General features: G+C 39.2%; 1 protein-coding gene across 5 annotated transcripts in view; it reads left to right on the top strand.

The window, feature by feature from the left end:
• LOC135768879 (RNA binding protein fox-1 homolog 3-like) overlaps nucleotides 1–18,836 on the top strand; it is a 291,731-nt gene that overhangs the window by 120,848 nt on the left and 152,047 nt on the right. For all 5 annotated transcript variants that reach the window (XM_065278235.1, XM_065278237.1, XM_065278234.1 and 2 more), the window contains exon 2: nucleotides 3,179–3,256. In XM_065278235.1, coding sequence (XP_065134307.1) covers nucleotides 3,235–3,256 — 22 coding nt within the window. In that variant the 5' untranslated portion in view covers nucleotides 3,179–3,234. The remainder of the gene's footprint in view (nucleotides 1–3,178; nucleotides 3,257–18,836) is intronic.

Below are 18,836 nucleotides of genomic sequence, written 5' to 3' on the forward strand. Positions count from 1 at the left end.
ATGTTGCCATTACCTAGCCATTGCATGCTTCTGTGACGAGTGTGAACTTCTCTTCTGCGCATGTGCACAAGGCATTTTTGCATTCGATTGAGAAAATACTATGATTCACATTTTTACATGCATACTTTTCTCCTGATGATCGGATCACAGATCGGACTACACCACCCCTTTTTAATACGAGCGAAATTTGTTTTTTAGGTGATTTTTAGGTGAAAATTTATTAAGGTGTTTACATGAAGGCTTTCAATCTGATTGAGCCATCAAAATGATTACAAACGGATTATTTGGTTGCACGTAAAGATACCTAGTTATGTTTCAGATATATAAACTCGTCTCACTATTGTAGATGTCCTTACCGATGTATCTGTAAATGCAAATAATGCTATGTGAATGAACTTCTGACATGTTTTCTCTTTCCAGAAGAGTCGATGTGTGTGTGGTGAGGTACATATCCTCAGATAACTCCCAGACTTTGACCTAATTTGACTTTGTGTAGTCATATGCTTGAAGCATTTCAGCAGTTCAAGATGAATTTGGGGCGTTTTGCGTTATGAATATTTCTGGCTCTCTGTATCTGTGTGTGTGCATGTACAGTAAGAATGAATCCTTCACAGCTTGAGACGAATTTATAATTTCACTTCAAAACATTTTAAAACATCATGAGTTTGTGTGTTCTGCACGCATTCGAAAATTGTGACATCATTGCTCTTACTTGAATTAATAATGTAACTACTTAGTAACACCCCATAAACCCTATTAACTTAATCACCCACATGTAAGAGCTGGGTTGTCTTTATTGAACCTGAATGTATATGTATACATAATGTGTATGAAAGAGAAGTGCATGTCATTATTTGCACGCATCTTCCATGTGTTTGTTTTATGAGCAATTCATGTTTAATGGTCTGTCAATAATATGAAATATGAATGATGCAGGATTGACTTCATTCCCGCAGCGTCCGATGCTCTTCCTCTCTCGTCCTCTTCCTCTTTAGTGAGGGAGTGATGACAGCTGCTCAGATATGAACGTTCAGATTAATGACTCACATTAAGCGGTTAAGAGAAGTCGACCTACAGTGTGATATCACAGCAGCCGGCTCTCATTACTCCAAACATCAGTACCGCTCACAACACTCCACTATACATGAATATACATGAATTATTCTACCCTGCTGGAATATTTGATTGTGATTGGTTGATGACAGTTCTGTAGTCAAGCAGTGCTGTATAATGACCTCTAAACTTTATTTGATTGACATGAGACAGGTAGTCATTTGTTACTGAATATTTACCTACTGTTGATGAAGTGGATCCCACTCAAGTGTTTTGAAATATGCAGATTTGTTGAAACTAAAACAGGAAGTTAGGATTGGGGCAGTAAATGGCTCCTCCCCCTTTTAAAGTACCCAGTAGTGTTTAGTTTACCTGAAGTGCAGAATGATGTCATACAAATCATTAATCCGTATTGAAGAAACTGTTTTGAATGAAGTATCTTCTAAAGGTGAATTTTCTAGGCGAGCCTTAGGCAGTAGCCTATGGCTTAGCCTGATGCGCACTTCTTCCAAAATGTAACAATGCGTCAATGCTACGCAGCCCACAAGTGCTGTGATTGGTCTGCTAGACCCCCTCTCTCAGGTCTAAAAGATCTGCGTCGCATTTTCTCGAACACATTTCCGCTTGCGACGGTAAAAACCTAGGTCTTACCATGGGCATAGAATACGTGAGGGACACGTATGGCGATACCCAATCACAAGTGAGCGTTATAAGGCGAATCATCTTTGTGCCACACGTCTGGTTGAGCTATAAACTATCTTCTTTATCTACTGAAAGTCCTGTCCCCCCACTTTTATTATGCTACACCACTGGGTCTCAAAAATAATAAATTGCACTTGAGGAGGCGTGCCCACCCACATTTTCAAACGCGCCTAAAGGACTCCGAATGCCAGCTTTCTTCAGCTGAGCGCTTTGATAGCTTGAGCTGTGGTGATACTTAATCACGTCAGTACTAGAACAAGCTCCTGATTGGTTAACATGATTTTTCAACTTGCGCGTTTCCGGCGCCATTCGTGCTTACCGTGCACCAGGATGCCTATTCGCATCTTTACATTGACTTAACATGCTGTAAGCTGGTTTATTATTGTGACATTTGTCCCGCCCTTCCTCCAGTGTGATTGGACAGCCGCGTGAGAACTGACATTGATGAGCGAAGCTTTTCACCCAAAGTTGAATCTCTTTTAACTCTCGAACCTCAGTGCTGAGTGCCGGCTTTCAGTGCGGAAAAAATCCGCCAGCTGCTGGCTTTTTTGAAAAACCCTGCGCTTCCATTGGAAACAATAAAAAACATGCGCCGGCGTAAAACTTTGGTGTGCACGCCCCCGTAAGGCTAACAATCATACTAAAAAGACAAAAATACTTACATTTTGAGGAAACAGTTCAATTTTTTTGGGGAACAGTTACCCAAAAATAAAACTTACCCTCACGTCTTTCCAAACCAGCACAAATTTTTGTGAAACAAAAAGAGAAATGATAAAATATGATCCATGATTATGCAGGTAAATAAAAGAAACAACTATGGTTACCACAAAATAACTATGGTTTTGTGAAATAAAGTCATAAGTTTGAAATAACAAGAGGGATTAAAGGATCACAAAACCTTACTGTGCGTTCACACCAGACGCGGTAGAGGCGGCAAAAACACGCTATTCGCGTGTAGTTAGATGCTTGAACATTTGAGTTAATGCGCTTTATTCGCGCATGAAATTTTAGTCATTCGAGACATTCACATGGAAATTTGCATCATGGGAGGAGCTTCTGCGACTCCGCTTGCTTCCTGTAATCACGTCACTACCAGAGCAAGCTCCTGATAGGTTAACGTGATGCGAATATTCGCCAAAGTTTAGATTTTTCGTCGCGTTTCCCGCGTCATTTGTGCTTACCACGCATTGCGCCTTTGCATTGACTTAACATGTAAATCACTCACGATTGCCACCTGTTCTGCGTCTGGTGTGAATGCACCATTAGTCTGTATTAAGTAAACACAAGGGTGCGCAGAATATTTGGGTTAAATAGTTACTTTTGAACCAGATACTGCGCATCACTTATAATACATTAAAATGCCGAAGATTGTGTAAAGCATATTGATGATTTTTTGTTTTGTGTGTGTGTTTGTGTATTACAGGACCAAGAAAAGTGTGTGTGGACACAGAGAGTCTTCATTAGTGTGGTCATCTGTACATGGATATTCCCCGCTGGACAGGTCAGTGATTGAACGAAGTAATCACAAACGCTTACCTGCGTCTTGCATTTGCATGTAAAGCTCATTCAGTTGGGCATTTGTGATGTTTGCGTCCGCTGAGGTTTAAGACGGATCAGCTAATATTGCGTTTAAGCCCTACGGTCTGCTTGAGGTTTAAGAAAATGTGCTGGATGTCTCTGAATGTTTCTGCATGTTTAAGTAATTGATGAATTGTGAGGAATAACAGGACAGTCATCATGTTGTTTTCTTCATCGCCTGCTTAATAACTGTAAATAGGCACCAAATAACCTGCTTTCCCTTCCTCGATGTGAAGTAACTGGGTTATTTCAAAATTAAGCACATTTATCAAACTACAGTACCAAGACCTTGTTTGCAAAAGTACATGGTTATTACTTCGCCTCAAAACCCATTTAAGCTCTCGCTCACTCTCTCTCTCTTTCTCTCTTTATCTCACTCGCTCTCTTTTGCTATCTCTCTCTCTTTCTCTCTCTCACTCTGTCTCTCACTCGCTTTCTTTTGCAATCTTTCTTTCTTACACATATACTTTAAAGGGCATGATATTTGATGGTTATTTATACTGTAATAAATGTGTTAATTCTTATAAAAGACAGAAGATTATAAGAAGAATGTTGAGGTTCTGTTACTGTAAATGAGGAAAATTGCAACTCTCAAAAGTTGAGTTTGTGCGTGAGTTTGTGAGTTAGTGTGTTTGAGAGTATGCGAGTTTGTGCATGAGCTTGTGTGTGAGCTTTTGTGTCTGTGAGTTTGTGCTCGAGATTGTGTGTGTGTGATTTTGAGATTTTGTTTGTGTGTGTGTGTGTGTGTGTGTGAGTTTGTGTATTTGTGAGTTTGTTTGCATATATATGTGAGTTTGTGTGTGAGTGTATGTGTGAGTTTGTGCCTGACTTTGTGTGCGTGTATTTGTGAGTTTGTGCGTGAGTGTATGTGTGAGTTTGTGCGTGAGTTTGTGTGCATGTATATGTGAGTTTCTGAGTTTGTGCATGAGTGTATGTGTGAGTTTGTGTGCGTGTATTTGTGAGTTTGTGTGCGTGTATTTGTAAGTTTGTGTGCATTTGAGTTTGTGCATGAGTGTATGTGTGATTTTTTTTTTTTTTTTTTTTTTTGCCTGAGTTTGTGTGTGTGTATATGTGAGTTTGTGTGCGTGTGTTTGTGAGTTTGTTTGCGTGTATATGTGAGTTTGTGCATGAGTGTATGTGTGTGTATATGTGAGTTAGTGCGCGAGTGTATTTATGAGTTTGTGTGCGTGTATTTGTGAGTTTGTCTGCGTGTATTTGTAAGTTTGTGTGCATTTGAGTTTGTGCATGAGTGTATGTGTGATTTTTTTTTTTTTTTGCCTGAGTTTGTGTGTGTGTATATGTGAGTTTGTGTGCGTGTATATGTGAGTTTGTGTGCGTGTGTTTGTTTGCGTGTATATGTGAGTTTGTGAGTTTGTGCATGAGTGTATGTGTGTGTATATGTGAGTTAGTGCGCGAGTGTATTTATGAGTTTGTGTGCGTGTATTTGTGAGTTTGTCTGCGTGTATATGTAAGTTTGTGAGTTTGTGCATGAGTGTATGTGTGAGTTTGTGCCTGAGTTTGTCTGTGTGTATATGTGAGTTATTGCGCGAGTGTATTTGTGAGTTTGTGTGCGTGTATTTGTGAGTTTGTGTGCGTGTATTTGTGAGTTTGTGTGCGTGTATTTGTGAGTTTGTGTGCGTGTATATGTGAGTTTGTGCGTGAGTGTATTTGTGAGTTTGTGTGCATGTATGTGTGAGTTTGTGCGTGAGTGTATGTGTGAGTTTGTGCCTGAGTTTGTGTGAGTGTATTTGTGAGTTTTTGTGAGTGCATGTGTGAGTTTGTGTGTGTGTATTTTTGAGTTTGTGTGCATGTATTTGTGAGTTTGTGTGTTTGTGTATTTGTGAGTTTGTGTGCATGTATTTGTGAGTTTGTGCGTGAGTGTATTTGTGAGTTTGTGTGCGTGTATATGTGAGTTTGTGCGCGTGTATATGTGAGTTTGTGCATGAGTGTATATGTGTGTACATGTGAGTTAGTGCGCGAGTGTATTTGTGAGTTTGTGTGTGTGTATTTGTGAGTTTGTGTGCGTGTATATGAGAATTTGTGAGTTTGTGCATGAGTGTATGTGTGTGTATATGTGAGTTAGTGCGCGAGTGTATTTGTGAGTTTGTGTGCGTGTATTTGTGAGTTTGTGTGCGTGTATTTGTGAGTTTGTGTGCGTGTATATGTGAGTTTGTGAGTTTGTGCATGAGTGTATGTGTGTGTATATGTGAGTTAGTGCGTGAGTGTATTTGTGAGTTTGTGTGCGTGTATTTGTGAGTTTGTGTGCGTGTATTTGTGAGTTTATGTGCGTGTATTTGTGAGTTTGTGTGCATGTATGTGTGAGTTTGTGTGAGTGTATTTTTGAGTTTTTGTTAGTGTATGTGTGAATTTGTGTGCGTGTATTTGTGAGTTTGTGTGCGTGTATATGTGAGTTTGTGCATGAGTGTATTTGTGAATTTTTTTTTTTTTTTTGCCTGAGTTTGTGTGCGTGTATATGTGAGTTTGTGCGTGAGTGTATTTGTGAGTTTATGTGCGTGTATTTGTGAGTTTGTGTGCGTGTATGTGTGAGTTTGTGTATTTGTGAGTTTATGTATTTATGAGTTTGTGTGTTTGTGTATTTTTGAGTTTGTGTGCGTTTATTTGTGAGTTTGTGCGTGAGTGTAAATGTGAGTTTGTGCATGAGTCTGTGTATTTGTGAGTTTGTGTGCGTTTATATATGAGTTTGTGCGTGTGTGTGAGTTTGTGCGTGTGTGTGTGTGTGTGTGTGCATGAGATTGTGTGTGTGTGTGTGTGTGTGTGTGTGTGTGTGTGTGTGTGTGTGTGTGTGTGTGTGTGTGTGTGAGTGTGAGTGTGTGAGTGTGAGTGTGTGAGTGTGAGTGTGAGTGTGAGTGTGAGTGTGAGTGTGAGTGTGAGTGTGAGTGTGAGTGTGAGTGTGAGTGTGTGAGTGTGAGTGTGAGTGTGTGAGTGTGAGTGTGAGTGTGTGAGTGTGAGTGTGAGTGTGAGTGTGAGTGTGAGTGTGAGTGTGAGTGTGAGTGTGAGTGTGAGTGTGTGTGTGTGTGTGTGTGTGTGTGTGTGTGTGTGTGCATGCTTGTGTGTCTGTGCATTTGTTCTTGAGTTTTTGAGTTAGCGAGTTTGTGTGTGTGAGAGTTTCTTTGTGAGTTTATGCATTAGTTTGTGTGTGTGAGCTTTTGTGTCTGTCAGTTTGTGAATACGTTTGTGTGTAAGTGAGTTTGAGATTTTGTGTGTGAGTTTGTGTGTGAGTGAGTTTGAGAGTTTGTGTGTGAAGTTGTGTGTGTGTGTGAGCATGTGTGTGATTGTATGATTGTGTGTAGGTGGAGTGTTTCTCTGGATTGATGGTGTTGAATATCTGTCAGTGGGCAGTAGAGTTTGATTTATATTCTTCTGTTGCATTGACTGCTGTGTTTATAAGGAAACTCCAGCGTTTATTCTTTCGGCTGAACTTCCCTCAGCTCTGATCACTTACACACACAAATCTCTTCACAGCTTTCACAGGAGGATTCACTTCTCACATTTCATTTATACAATACCTTTATCTCAGGTGCTTCCTATAGAGAAATAAATGAATCTGTTTTTCACATACATTTAGAGCGATAAAACTCATGTAGACAGCAAAGCTCACATCGCTCAGTCCAAACTCAATGCAACTATTGATCATTAACAGAGACGAACGACTCCAGAAGTTTTTCATCCTTCACCTCCCACACACATTTATTAAATATTTTACACAAATGCTAAAATGAAGACACCCAACTTCCACCGTTTGAGTGAATCAGTTATCAGTCTTAGACTATTTCTCTCTGAGAGAGAGAGAGAGAGAGAGAGAGAGAGAGAGAGAGAGAGAGAGAGAGAGAGAGAGAGAGAGAGAGATGCTGACTGAGGGTTTTTCTGTAGAGCCCATTAGAGGGCTCCATAAATCTACTGTGGCTCTCCACTGCACCACTGACACACACATTGAGCGAGCGAGTGAGAGAAAGAGAGAGAGAGAGAGATTTTTCATTGTACTTAATTCTGCCAAAAGGTTGATTTGCTCTTTAATTCTCTTTTTTAATTTAGTGATAGAGGATGGGTGGACATATTGGATATATATCTCCTGTTTCCTCTGTAAAATCAAACAGTACAATAAAAATATTGCACCAGCTAAATAGACACTTTTTCCTTCTTAATAAATAGATTTTTGAACTCCCCAAAATTAAGATGTTGACAATATTGATTTATGTAAATAAATAAAAGCACATTACTGCTTTTAACATTATTTGTTTCTCAGACCTTCTTTAAATGCAATACACTTCTGTATGCAAGATGACCCACAATTAGTTTTTGATTATTGGAAATGTGTACAATTTGACATTTTGCACTTGGAGCCACATTGCCATCACGATATCTCTGGCATTGTACCATACAGGACAAATACACAAATACAGATACTAAAAGACAAGTATGTTAAGAACCACAGTATAAAATCTTAATAAGATATTAAAATACATCTTAAGTTACATGCACGTAAACTTTGGGGAAAACACACAAAAACAGCTTTTTCCTTATTTTTAAACGGTCACAAATGGCACATAAAGCAATAGGGATTGTTAAAGAGCACCAATTATCAGATTTTTCATTTCCTTCGTACGTATTTTACAAGGTGGCTAATCCTTATTAATTCGTAGAACCAAGTCTGTACGTTTTTGTACAATTTGCTTTCGCTCCTGTGACGTGGGGTTAGGAGCGGAGTTTCGTTTTTTTTTTTTTTATTCATAATAATCATACGTTTTTGTTAGGGGTATGCAAAAAAATCGATTCACATTTGAATCGCGATTCAAGCTTTGCCGATTCTGAATCGATTCATAGAATTCCAAAAATCGATTCATAATTTTTTTTGTAATGCCGTTTTACTATTGTCCTGAAATGAGTTTATCTCAGTTTTCCCATAGATGGCGCTGCGTCAAATTCACTCTGACGCCTGCACACTCTTGTCACAGTGTTTCCCACACATTGACTTTACTTGGGCGCGCTGCCCAGTTAACTTATATTAACAAGTGCCCAAGTATATCTGGCATCAAATTTTTTCTTTTTTGTTTTTTCGTGATGATGACACTCTTTAATAATGACATTTTGTGTGCGACATGATGAGTTCAGTATGCGTTCACGTGCTCTCTGTTTCTCAATGAATTGGGATGCGACGCGAACAAGCTCGTGTCACATTGTATCCTTCATGTCTGAACTTGAGCAGAGTTTTACCATTAGAGAATTTGACAGAGCACCCGCGGCCCGTATGGTTCTGGGTTTGTATTTGAAATGGTCAGGCGGGTCTGGGTCAGTCAAAGTTAAATTACTTCGGGTCCCAAGTCTGATTAATATTGTGTGTGAAACCTGAGTCGATCAGAGAATGGCTGTGAGGGCTACTGCGCTAAAGCTCGCGTGAAGTTTCAGCGTGCCGACGGTTTCTATGGCGATAACAACTCTATGGCTCTTTTCTATTATTATTATTATTAATAAACCATATCTTTTACAAAATCTATTGCACTGAACGAGCAAAGCTCAAGCTGACTCAAGATTTACAAAACGCAAACCTTTAATGTAAAGTCCCCTGTCACTGGGACAGCAAGTAGACTTTTGAATCTGAAATAATGAGTGGATTTAGCTCTTTTTTATCGGCAAGAGAGAAATAGAAAGAGAGGCACTTTTCTTGCTTCTGCTCTATGTAATAGAAATAATAACCATTATAACACCAGTCACATTTCTAATCTATAGACCTGCACTGTCTATCATTAATATACTATATTATTGTATTTAATAGAGTTTGATAAAAGGGGTCATCTAATTGCTTCATATCAGTTTTTATTTTTGCATAAAGACATAAAGTAATATCAAACTACATTTAATTTGTTGTGTTTCTTTTCTTTAAAATTGTATATCTACTACAATCAGTCACATGAAGAAGTAAACTACATTTACATACTGTGAATCGTTTTTTAAAATCAAGAATCGTTTTTGAATCGAAAATCGATTTTGAATCGAATCTTGAGCCTAAAAACCGGAATCGAATCGAATCGTGACATTTTCTGAATTGTGCACCCCTACTTTTTGTATGATTCGCTTTGTACCGATTCATACAAATTAGCCAAAGCATAAAATACTTACGAATTCCCATGAGCTCAGGCTGTTGTTCATCAGGGCCGGTCATGATGAGATGTAATCGTGCGTGTTATTTAAATTTATGGGTGATTCTCGCAAATTAGACTTTTGAGGTGTCATGAAACATTTTGATAAAAAAGTAAGAGTATCAAAATAAGAAGCATACAGTTATAAACATCTCTTTACGTACTATTTTGCACATGATTTCAAATGACATCATACAATCACAATCATTTTGTAGTTTTTTCCACATTTAAGAGGAAAATTTTCATTACGGCAACATGTCCATGACTGGATTTGGGTTCTTTGACATGGAAATATTTATAATAAAAAAATCTAAAAAATAAAAAGCTTCAGTGCATTTTATACTTTAAACATTTACAGTAAAGAAACATGTGGTGTTTGGTGATCATTGGTAAATGTAGAGACAATAATAAGGAATATAAATGTGTCCAAGACCAATTTCCTCATCCTCCGCAACAATTTTCAGTCATTGTTAAAGCCCTCAATGAACTAACATTTAAAAAAAAAAATAGTTGTAAGGGACATAATTGACTGTGACACTCAAGATGGCTACCAGGTAAGCAGTTCTTATTTTTTCTCTCCAGATAAAAGTTGAAATTTTGTTTGTCATAGTACCTTGACAACTTTTTAGTTCTCATTACCGAAACATGAGTTTGTAAATGCATATATTTTATGTAATATCATGTTGCGGTAATGATAATTTTTGATACTTTGAGATTTTTAAATCCTCTAAAAATAATGCTTATAGTAGGTTCAGACCTTATTCTTATATGTGCAAAATAAAATTGGCCTCAAGGGCTTTTTAAACATTGTGATGTCGGACACCTTCTAAATCTGGATTTCGTGAGAATCACCCTTATGCATTAAGGGTGTTTCTCACGGTACGCAGCAAGCGGTGGAATCGCAGCACGGCTACAGCTTTTCTCATGTAGTAGAAGCGCTAAAAGATTTATCTACAACAGTGCCTACCATGAAGAGTTGTGAAGAGGCAGGATTTTGGGGGCACAAGCAGATCTGTAAACGCCTATGTTTACCAATTTTCCTCACGTCTTCTATTGAAAATAAACTAGACATTTGCTACTGCTGCCTACTGTGTGAAACGCCCATTAGGGAGATGCATTTATCCAAAGTGAACTACAGTGCATTACAACATATATTTGATCAGTATGTGTGCTCGAACCCACAGCCTTTGTGCTGTGAATGCAGTTCTTTACCAGTTGAGCTACAGGACATACACTTGTATGTTACAACAAAATAAAATAAGAGCAAATCTTGGTTTACATTGAGAATTACATTTAGGCATTCAGCAGATGCTTTTATCCAAAGCCACTTAAAAATGAGGAACATCACAAGCAAATTGCCAAATATCTGTTTTCCATTTTATGACCCATTTAAAGAGACACAGCGTTACTGCACTTAAATGTTTTGAAGCACATGCCTTAGTGAGTAGATATGAGCTTTAAAACACAGATGGAGAAGTCTGAAGACTTTCAGTCAGAGGCACCAAAGCACTTCATTCTGTTGATCCATGGTTATTTCTCATCGTTGTCTCGTCTTGCAGTTGTGCCGTGGATTCAGGCCTCAGAAAGATTAACCTCTGTACATGTGTGCCATTTGCACTTTGAGTCTGAGCACCATTAACATGGTGCAGAACGCACAGAATTCATCATGGTATCATCTTTCTGCTAATGGAGCGATTATTGGATCTAAGTGCTCTAAATGTGACAGAGTAACTTCCTGTTTAGCTCTTCGCTCGGCTCTCATGCCTTCATTTGGTCTTTAGCAGCCACACCACATTTGTATTCCTTTAGTTGTTGACGTTTAAGTGCCTGAGCTAAGCATAAAAATATGTAATTTATCTGCATGTCTGGTGTGCTTTAGTGCATGACGTTCTCAAAAGTGTCAAAGGTTGTCAATTCGATTTTCATGCACGCTGGCCAATATGATTCTGCTAGTGATGTTTTTTTTTATTGTGACAGCATTAACACAGAGTTATTGAGAGTTGTATGTTAGCGTCCTGATGTCGGCTGATGTTGGCAGTGGCCGGTGATTCCCAGTGTGTTTGAGACACGTGTGGCAACAGATCTGTGTTGGCATACTTGGCACGGACAGCGGGCAGACGAACAGCCTCATAAACATGAAGGCACGAGTAGACATGAGTGCTCTTTGCTCACAGTGGGTATCAGAGCTTGTTCACACTGACCCCATGACCCCATACAGACAGAGGTGACCGACACTAACACAGCAGTCAGGTGGTCAACCTGTTACCTGCTTTGAGCTCACCTGAACATCTGTTACAGTAAGACTTTCAATGGGTCAACGCTTCTGTTGCTCCTACATTTTTATTGTATTCTGTTTATAGTATAATATATATCATACTCTTTATTACTGTTATGTTAATATGTATTCAAATGTAAAAAGTATTTGGAACTGAATAGAGATGGTGTCATAGTGCAGAGTATACAAACTGCAGTTTTATTGTTATTGTAAAAAAATTATTTTATCTGTGATTATGGGCCAATATTTTGGTGCATTTTATATATATATATATATGTATATGTATATGTATATGTATTAAGCTTTACTTTTGTACTTTCAAAAAAACATTTGAGTTCTTTCTCTTGCTTGTGTGTTTTTATTAATTAGTTCTATTATATTCTTTTTGGACATGGTGTTTGATATGGTATTGCTATTTGTTGCTAGGGTGTAGCTGTTTTTTTTTTTGCTATGTGGTTCTATGGTATGTCAATGTGTTGCTAGGGTAATGCTATTTATTTCTAGGAAGTTCATATTTTTTGCTAGGGTTTTTCTGTGTGGTTCTCTGTACTAATATGTGTTGCTAGGGTGTTACTATGTGGTGTTAGGTGTTGCTATTTATTGCTAGGGTCTTGTTGTGTGGTGTGGGAGTGTTGCTATTTATTGATAAGTTATTGCCATTTGTTGCTGGGGTGTTGCTTAGTGGTGTTAGGGTGTTTCTAGGGTGTTGCCCTGAGGCGTTAGGGTGTTGCTAGTTGTTACTATGTGGTGCTAGGGTTTTGCTATTTGTTACTAGGGTGTTGCTGTTTTTTGCTAGGGTGTTGATGTGTGGTGCTAGGATGTTATTATGTGGTGCTAGGGTTTTGCTATTTGTTACTAGGGTGTTGCTAAGATGTGTTAGGGTATTGCTAGTTGTTACTAGGGTGTTGCTGTTTTTTGCTATCGTGTTGCTTAGTGGTGATAGTGTGTTGCTATTTTTTGCTAAGGTGCTGCTATTTTTGCTAGGGTATTGATGTGTGGTGCTAGGGCATTGCTATTTATTGCTAAGATATTGCTATTTTTAGTAGGGTGTTGGTTAGTGGTGTTAGGGTGTTGCTATTTTTTGCTAGGGTGTTACTATGTGATGCTAGGGTTTTGCTATTTATTGCTGGGGTGTTGCTTAGTGGTGTAAGGGGGTGTTGCTAGTTGTTACTAGGTGTTGCTTTTTTGCTAGGGTGTTGCTATTTTGCTAGGGGGTTGCTTAGTGGTGTTAGGGTGTTGCTATTTATTGCTAAGATATTGCTATTTTTAGTAGGGTGTTGGTTAGTGGTGTTAGGGTGTTGCTATTTTTTGCTAGGGTGTTACAATGTGATGCTAGGGTTTTGCTATTTATTGCTAGGGTGTTGCTATTTCGCTAGGGTGTTGCTGTGTGGTGCTAGGGCATTGCTATTTATTGCTAAGATATTGCTATTTTGGTAGGGTGTTGCTTAGTGGTGTTAGGGTGTTGCTATTTTTTGCTAGGGTGTTACTATGTGATGCTAGGGTTTTGCTATTTCTTAGGGTGTTGCTTAGTGGTGTAAGGGGGTGTTGCTAGTTGTTACTAGGTGTTGCTTTTTTTGCTAGGGTGTTGCTATTTTGCTAGGGTGTTGCTGTGTGGTGTTACGGTGTTGCTATTTATTGCTAAGGTGTTGCTATTTTTGCTAGGGTGTTGATGTGTGGTGCTAGGGCATTGCTTTTTATTGCTAAGATATCGCTATTTTTGGTAGGGTGTTGTTTAGTGGTGTTAGGGTGTTGCTATTTTTTGCTAGGGTGTTACTATGTGATGCTAGGGTTTTGCTATTTATTGCTAGGGTGTTGATGTGTGATGCTAGTGTGTTGCTGTGTGGTGCTAGGGCATTGCTTTTTATTGCTAAGATATTGCTATTTTTGGTAGGGTGTTGTTTAGTGGTGTTAGGGTGTTGCTATTTATTGCTAAGGTGTTGCTTTTTTTGCTAGGGTGTTGATGTGTGATGCTAGTGTGTTGCTGTGTGGTGCTGGGGTGTTGCTATTTACTACTATGGTGTTGATATTAATTGCTAAGGTGTTGCTTAGTGGTGTTAGGGTGTTGTTATTTGTTATTAAGGAGTTGCTTAGTGGTGTTAGGGTGTTCTAGTTGTTACTAGGGTGTTGCTATTTTTGCTAGGGTGTTGATGTGTGATGCTAGTGTGTTGCTATGTGGTGCTAGGGCATTGCTTTTTATTGCTAAGATATCGCTATTTTTGGTAGGGTGTTGTTTAGTGGTGTTAGGGTGTTGCTATTTTTTGCTAGGGTGTTACTATGTGATGCTAGGGTTTTGCTATTTATTGCTAGGGTGTTGCTTAGTGGTGTAAGGGTGTTTCTAGTTGTTACTAGGTGTTGTTTTTTTGCTAGGGTGTTGCTATTTTGCTAGGGTGTTGCTGTGTGGTGTTAGGGTGTTGCTATTTATTGCTAAGGTGTTGCTATTTTTGCTAGGGTGTTGATGTGTGATCATGCTAGTGTGTTGCTGTGTGGTGCAGGGGTGTTGCTATTTACTACTATGGTGTTGATATTAATTGCTAAGGTGTTGCTTAGTGGTGTTAGGGTGTTGTTATTTGTTATTAAGGAGTTGCTTAGTGGTGTTAGGGTGTTCTAGTTGTTACTAGGGTGTTGCTATTTTTGCTAGGGTGTTGATGTGTGATGCTAGTGTGTTGCTGTGTGGTGCTAGGGCATTGCTTTTTATTGCTAAGATATTGCTATTTTTGGTAGGGTGTTGTTTAGTGGTGTTAGGGTGTTGCTATTTATTGCTAAGGTGTTGCTATTTTTGCTAGGGTGTTGATGTGTGATGCTAGTGTGTTGCTGTGTGGTGCTGGGGTGTTGCTATTTACTACTATGGTGTTGTTGATATTAATTGCTAAGGTGTTGCTTAGTGGTGTTAGGGTCTTCTAGTTGTTACTAGGGTGTTGCTATTTTTGCTAGGGTATTGCTTTTTTGCCAGGGTGTTGCTATGGGGTTCTAGGGTGTTGATTAGTGGTGCTGATTTTATTGGCTAGGTTGTTGCTATGCGGTGATAGGGTGTTGCTGTTTGTTGCTAGGGTGTTACTATGCGGTGCTAGGGTGTTGTTACAGTATGTGTTGCTAGGGTGTTGCTATGTGTTTTTTGGGGTGGCTGGACCACACGAAAAAAGCTCCACCCTGAATGTCTATGTGCTTCTAGGTTATTTTCAACCAAGCGATTGGTCAGAAAGGGCAAGCACAAACTATTGGGGTGTAATTTAACCTATCAAATATGGGTTAATTTCACCCATTGGCTGGGTTTGTCTCTTCATGACCCAACTAGGGTTGAAAAACGCAGCATTTTTAGTGTAGAAATCTCACCTGAATTTTCTTTGTGTTACCAGCAGGAATTAAATGGTGTTAATGTTGCAGAGAGCTGGAGACAGATGTTTCATGATGTTCCAGAAAGTATTCACTGACAAAAAAAGAAATATGGGACAGGATTTGTTTTTATTCTAGGGTAGATTGAATCAGAGATTGCAGTCAGTCGTGAAGAAACACCTGCAGCTATTGGCTGAAACTTAAATGAACTTGGCAACGTCCCCTGACAAGGAAAGTGCTTTTAGAGGCGAAGCAGCCCAGAGGAAAATGTTATTTGCACAGAGTTTGCTCTTTCATAGCTCAGAAAAAATTATAGAGTTCTCAACTTAGTCTCAGATGTTTCTCTTAAAATTTCTTCGGCAAACCCGAGCTTAGTTTGTGACATTGTCACTGTTCTTATTGGCTAATATCTGTCATTTACAGGCATGAATACATGTATGAAAATCTTCCAGTATGACTCATTAACTCTGCCTTTACTTAAAGGGGCGGGGCATGGCCCGCATAATCAATGATGAAACGTTTTTGAATAATACCCAGAATGCAAAGCAGAGGGTTGCTGTCTCGGTAAAACGCCCACCGCGGTGGGCAATTACTCTCTCGTCGTGGGTGCAACTCAGAACTCCTGAACCTTTTCGTTCACCAATCACAGCTGATGGATTGAGCCGCGGCCGCCAGCATCTGGCTGTTAGCACGCTTAGCCGTCGCGCCCCAAACACGCTTCTGATTAATGACCGCTGCCCACCGTCAACACAGGCGGAAATTAAGCATCAGGGTTTAAGTGTAACATTTGTCTGAAGATCGTGAGGGGTTGAGAGGCATTTGTCAAAATCCAGTACGGCTAAAGTTGAACTTCCCACACATGAAAGCAAAACCTGCGGCTTCGCAGTTTTAGAAGTGCTCTGTACGATCAAATATCTGAGATATGCTGTATCATGACTCTATACTGTTATTATATGAAATCTGTTGTTTTATTTGTGTCTTTTTATTTTATTTTTATTTTTATTAGAGTTAAAGCTCTAACCTTACTTCACTAAGCCTCCCATACAATCCTCCTTTGGCTAATTTAATACAATACATGAAATCTCTTGAATATTGCAATTATCTTAATTGTTTCTTCTGAATCCTTGGCTTGAGACGAGTCTATTGCACCCCATGTAATCATTTTCCGTTATGAAAATTCTTCCGCCATTTTGAATTGTTCATTAAACCTATTTTTTCGAACTCGTCCTAGAGTTTTTGTCCGATTGCCTCAAAAATCGGTATGTAGCATTTAGAGAGACTCGAGGCAAAAAATTATCAAAAGTTTTGATACACCAATCCGTTTTCGTATACCGCCTTAACGGATTTTACGTAGAGCGCAAAAAAACTGATTTTTTTTAGGTTGTATCTTCGCCAAACTTAGGCCTATTGACAGGACACTTGGTAGTTGTGATGCCAGTCAGGAACAGAGGGTGCATGCACTGTTTCGTCGCAGCGCCACTTAGTGGTCAGACAAATGTTTTATACACCTATAACTTTGATTTTTAGGAGTCCTGAATAGTCGCCGAGTCCAACGATACCAAACGTGCCAAATTTTGCCTTAGGGTTAGCCCCGCGCAGAAAAACAGCACTTAAACAACACGCACAAATATCTCCGCGAGCGTTATTCCGATCGACTCAAAAACACCATAGGAAGAACATTACATTACTTATTCAACAAAAAACTCTATTTGTGTTATTTTAAAGTTTCCATCCAAAAAAACAAAAAAGAAAAATTACCTTCAAATTTCGTGTTTTTTACACATACATGGTTATAACTTCGAAACGAAAAGAGATTTTTACACCAGATTTGATGTGTGAGCAGATTCTAAGGCCAGACAAAAAAATTATATACTTGCATCACTAGTTGGCCTTACAATTAAAAAACCTTTGATATCAAGCCAGCCCTATGGTCATACAACATACAACAATTATTTTAATTATTTTACTTTAATAAGTTGAGATTAAACCTCTAAAGTTTCAACAGTATATTTTACGAAGTGGCTAATTTGTACGACCACATTCGTAATTTGTTGTGTGATTTGCCTTTGGCCCCTGTGACGTTGGGGTCAGTGTTAGTGGTTGGCTTTCGTTATTGTATTTTTATGATGATCATAGAATTAACTTCGTATGAATTCGTATGAATTAGCAAACCTGTTAAGTATGTACGAACTCTCATGAAATCAGGCTGGAAGTTTGCATCTTAGGTTTTTCTCCTGATAAAATAATCCTCATGTGTTCCTGATGACAACGCATGCTCAGATTTCTCAATATAAAATCAATCCTTTCTCAAATGTGTACAAGCTTTTTACTGCGCATTGATTTTAAAGCTTTGTACTTATTAGCTCATGTCTGTCTATTTTTATTTCCTCTTAGGAAAAGTTTGGGGTAAATCTGATGCTAAAATGATTACTTTATTATGCCTCCAGAGCTTTGAAAAAGCACCGAAATCCTTCTCTGTGTAACTCACCAGATTTGTTCTCTGAAATGTGAGTTTACAGGATCTGATTGCTTCTCTCAGATCACAACGCCACTTGTTCGAAACAGATACCTCGATATCAGAAAAGAGGCAATTCTCCCGAGCAGCTCAGGTGCTTTTGGCTGTGGTTGGAGCGCTGTCGGCCGGGGTACGAGTTGGACTCTCTTACATGTCCTGTATTCCTCGTGTGACCTTGACTGACTCCAAGCTGACGACGTGATTGGTCGAATCTTTTAGTTCGGGTTCTGGTTTAGGTCTCCGGTGCTGTTCTGGGATATCTGGGTTTCCGTTTGCAGCGTTAGCGAGCCTGCGGTAAGGGCCGAGGTGGATTGGTGCCCGGGCCTTTGAACAGACTAATGGTTACAAGCGTTGGCGTGGATCCACGTGCCGCCCCATCAGCCCTGCCTGGAGAGATCCTGGATCGGTCGATAACACGCAATTTAGAAAACCAGCCAAGTTTGCAGAAAGAAACGGCTAATATCGGAAACAAAGACGGATACATAATCTGAGGCTGGAGGACTTTTCATGCGCAGAGAGTTATTTGTTATCGGGATGAGGAGAGATGCGAGCGTTTTGCAGACGGCTGGAAGTTTGACGCGCCGACAGCGCCGCTGACCCCCCGCCCCCCCTCCACCACTTTAGTGTCGATGGAAATCTAATTGCCTGAAAAACGATCAATGGAAAGTAAATTGGTTTCTGTGTAAAAGGGAACATGTAATAAGCTCTGAACTGTTTTAATATGGCCTGCTTTTGCATCTTCAATCATGGTGGGGTTTTTCTTATAGATTTCTGCATGTGCTTTGCCTCCATCACTCATTGAATCTGTAGCGTTGTCTTGCCGTATATCTTACGCTGCGGCCTCATTACTCTGTGTTTTCGGGAGATGTTGGGCTTTTCAATTCAGTGGATGGTTGTTGGACCTACATTGTTAAACTAGTGTGAGCCTTAGGCATCAGGAGTTTTGAACAGCAAGCTTCAATCTGAATGTCCGGCTTTAAACAAGAGTGAATGTGTGCTTGTTTATATCAGTCTAACAGGAAAGGTTGCGTTTCGTTCCTTGACTATGGCGTGTAAACTTGTCCAGGTCATTTATTATCTCTGAATAAATAAAAATGCAGTTGCTATTTACACTAAGTGAAAATACCATTACATATTATAGATAGATGTTATTTACTTTAAGTCAAAATATAGAGATATAAGTGACAATATCAGCATTTTCTTTGCGAAGTGATATTTACAGTAGGTG

The sequence above is a fragment of the Paramisgurnus dabryanus genome, chromosome 3, assembly GCF_030506205.2.
Source record: "Paramisgurnus dabryanus chromosome 3, PD_genome_1.1, whole genome shotgun sequence".
Lineage (NCBI taxonomy): Eukaryota > Metazoa > Chordata > Actinopteri > Cypriniformes > Cobitidae > Paramisgurnus > Paramisgurnus dabryanus.